The sequence below is a fragment of the Cannabis sativa genome, chromosome 8 (assembly GCF_029168945.1).
Source record: "Cannabis sativa cultivar Pink pepper isolate KNU-18-1 chromosome 8, ASM2916894v1, whole genome shotgun sequence".
In the NCBI taxonomy this organism is placed as follows: domain Eukaryota; kingdom Viridiplantae; phylum Streptophyta; class Magnoliopsida; order Rosales; family Cannabaceae; genus Cannabis; species Cannabis sativa.
In genome coordinates, this window is record NC_083608.1 from 18,564,830 (window position 1) to 18,568,284 (window position 3,455).

General features: G+C 34.1%; 1 protein-coding gene across 1 annotated transcript; it reads right to left on the reverse strand.

The window, feature by feature from the left end:
• Window positions 1-488: 488 nt before the first annotated feature.
• On the reverse strand, window positions 489-3,216 carry LOC115701092 (aluminum-activated malate transporter 8). The gene is made up of 6 exons (XM_030628786.2): window positions 2,549-3,216; window positions 2,302-2,442; window positions 1,909-2,181; window positions 1,661-1,788; window positions 1,304-1,447; window positions 489-1,202 (listed from the first exon to the last, which is right to left on the reverse strand). The coding sequence occupies exons 1-6, from the start codon at window positions 2,826-2,828 to the stop codon at window positions 690-692; spliced, it is 1,479 nt and encodes a 492-aa protein (XP_030484646.2). The 5' UTR covers window positions 2,829-3,216; the 3' UTR covers window positions 489-689.
• Between the last annotated feature and the right edge of the window lie 239 nt (window positions 3,217-3,455).

Below are 3,455 nucleotides of genomic sequence, written 5' to 3' on the forward strand. Positions count from 1 at the left end.
TCAATGAATCAATCTATATGGGAAGAGATTATTATCATTTTTGTATAGTTAAGTACTTTGTTGCCGTAGACTGTTTATATATCCAAATGCTTTTGAGCTTTCTGAACTATTCATAAATAAGAAATTGACACGAAAGTGTCTTTAAAAGCATTGTATATATATAATCCACCTTGCACCATGACATGTCCACTTTCATACTTTGATATTATGTATAATATATTATTAGTATATATCATTCCAAGCTTTGTCAAGGTAAAAACTAACCTTTGTTTTTTAAAAAATAAGTTTAATTATAATGTTTCCAACTGGAATGCAATACCTCAAATGAGAAACTCAAATCTGTTTGGATCTCTTATTTTGACTCCATGCATAATATACTAATCAAAATGTAAGCAACCCTGTTTTTCTTTTTCTAGAAAGTTAAATGAATTAATAAGATTAAAACAACACACTAACATAGACTAGAAGAAGATCATGAATAATACTACTTTCTTTCACAACAGAAATATTTGATACAAATTAAAATAATTAAAAAAACAAAGGGAATGATTTTGTAAAAAAATAAAATAAAATAATTCCCTTCATTAAACCCCAAAAATCTCATCTGGGATTTGAGCTTTTTTGGTTTTTCTTACTCGAGTTGAGTACATTTTCTTTTTACTAGTCTATATTGTTAGTATAACAAATATTTACAATGATGCTGGTGCCACTCTTGTCTTTGGGGTCTTAACATTCTGTTTGTCTGGTGAATCAGAAGCTATATCATCATGAACTGTGATGACAACATGGTCATCATCAGTGTCACCATCCAACAATACCGGCTTCACAGTTCCCCGGTGAAGCAACATCTGTGGCGCCTTTTCCGGCGAGACAGTGGCCTCAACTTTCTTGAAATGAGCCATTTGGGAGAGCTCATGGACTGAGTCTGAGATTTTCTCAACACACTCAACAATTTCAACCAATGTAGAAGCAACTGTTGCAGCTGATATGATAGCCAATAGGTCTAAGTCCTCTATTGCAGCAGCCTCAAGTGCACTCTTCAAGTCCTTAGCAGCAGTTTTGGAGTTCTCCACATGTTCAGTGGCAGAGTTTGGATGTTTCATTGCTTTGATTGATGTTGCTAATGATTTCAAGGTCTTTCCTGTTTCTGAGCTCATTTTAATGCATGATTCTTGAATTAGACTTGTGAAATCTGGTGGTGCCTGCAATGTCAAAATTAATAATAAACAGAGGAAGTTAAGTGAAAGGCTCTATACCCTTTTGACTATATATGGATTGGATGAACATAATGATATATATATACCTGTATATCAGAAGAACATTGGCTATTGAGAGCTTCAATCAGATAAGCACATTGGCGAGCAAGAGCTGCAATCTTCAAATATTGTTTCCATGGATGACGAAACAGAAAACGACCATGTCCTGGTTCCCACCTAGCAAAATTTGCCTGAATATAAAGGAAACAAAATTAAACACAAGGTCAATATAAGAGTATTGCTATTAGGCACTAGTGGTGCCTATCACTTTTATAGCGTTACGATTGTTATATGGGACCCGATACTTAATTGGATCACTGGTACCCTTTAGCATTTCTTGTCAATATATATAAGGGTGTGAGTTAAGAGAATATGCATTTTTTTTTTTGTGTTTGTTTACCCACCAGAGATTCTTCATTGGCTTTTGAATTGAGGACACTTTTATATCCTTGGAGAAATGACTTGTCGTTTTTGATGTCGTTGACACAATCTTTGTCTTCTGGGGCAGTTTGAAAATATGTATCTCCAAAACCTGTAAACAGTGAAACCAAAGTATATCTTAACCAATAATTAATAGGTCTCTCCCAGTGTTTTTATGGTTTTTAATATTGGTCCATAAGACCCTAACAAGTTTTTCTTAGAAAAATTATACCTTCTAAATAGTTTGCAAGCTTGTCAATGTTAGAGGCAATCAAGTTATGAAGATCTTGACCAGCCCAAACTGGACAAACACATATGGAGACGATAATACAGGTCGCTCCACCGATTAAGATTGTGGAAAGTCTTTGATGTGCCATCTGAAGTAGCTTGTCAACTCGATATCCAGAGATGGAAATCATACTGAATGTCAAGATGAATATGATGAGTCCATAATCATATCTTGCTTTGATCTTGGGGAAAAATCGTGTGAATGTGGTTGCTGCAGCTGAAAAATAAACAAAGAGAAAACTATATTATTACTCAATATTGATCAATTATATATAACCCCACATATAGATAGATACATAGAAGTTAGGAGCACTACACAGTACTATAAAATAATTACCTAGTACAAAGACAAGGGACCCAAGAATAATGGGCTGCTCTTCCTTTGGAAAAAGACTTGATAAGTGTAGAGCCCCAACACCTAGAGCACCAGCTGTTAATGTTGCACAAGCTCTATTTATACCTTTTCCAAGGGTTGCACCTACATATACATTATATTGTTAATATTATTATTCATTAATAAGAAGCCAAAGTACTATATATGTTAATTAATAATCACTCTAATAGCTAAGTTTATTGTCTCTTACCTACACTGAACTCAAAGACTACAACCACAGTTAGAACAGCCCATATTCCTGACATACCAAAACCATCATAAAGAGGTTTCAAATAGTAAAACAAGGACACTAATGTGAGAGCTAATCCCACTTTCAGTGAGTGAATAACTCTTCTTGGGTCATCTTTTCCAAGCTTTTTTATATTCTTTCCAACCATGATAATATTGTGCTTGACCTTACAAGGCAAGGCCTTAAGCCTGGCAAAAAATCCAGACTTTTGTTGAGGAACTACTGACTCAACAACCTCCATGGCTATAGCTCAAATGAGTACTTTCTTCAGATTATAATGATCACTTCCTTTGGTTTGAAGTAATTTGGAGAAAGATGTGTTAAGGGAAAGAAGAATGCCCTTAATGTGCTTCTTGTGGCTCAAATGGCTTCAACTATTTATAGAGCTGTGTGAGCAAGACTTTGGAATAATATTTTATTGGTTGCATGAATTGGTGTCTCTTGTAGGACAATAGGACAAAAATTCTTCTAATGAGAGTAGTTTTATATTTTTTAATATAAAAAAAGTGTGACTGATGACTAGGCCTTTTACTTGGATCTGAGAGAAGAATATTTAATTACTGTAAAAAGCTTTAAAAAAATATTTTATGTTTAGTTGAAACCCACTAATTAATGGTAAAGCAATGAGTCTTGATAACCAGCCATGGAATCATAATTAAACTTAGTACCTAACTAAGGGTACTTAGGATCCTATGAGCTAAGCAGAAGTTATGTATGGGGATTGCTATTGCTTATTTATTGTAGTCTTCTTCTTCTTCTGATTTCATAGTGATGCACATAATCACAAAAATGAAGCTAAATTCTTCTAATAACCTTATGAGAGTGGTCACTGTAATAAAGTTTGTGACATGTACTGTATCCCACTTTA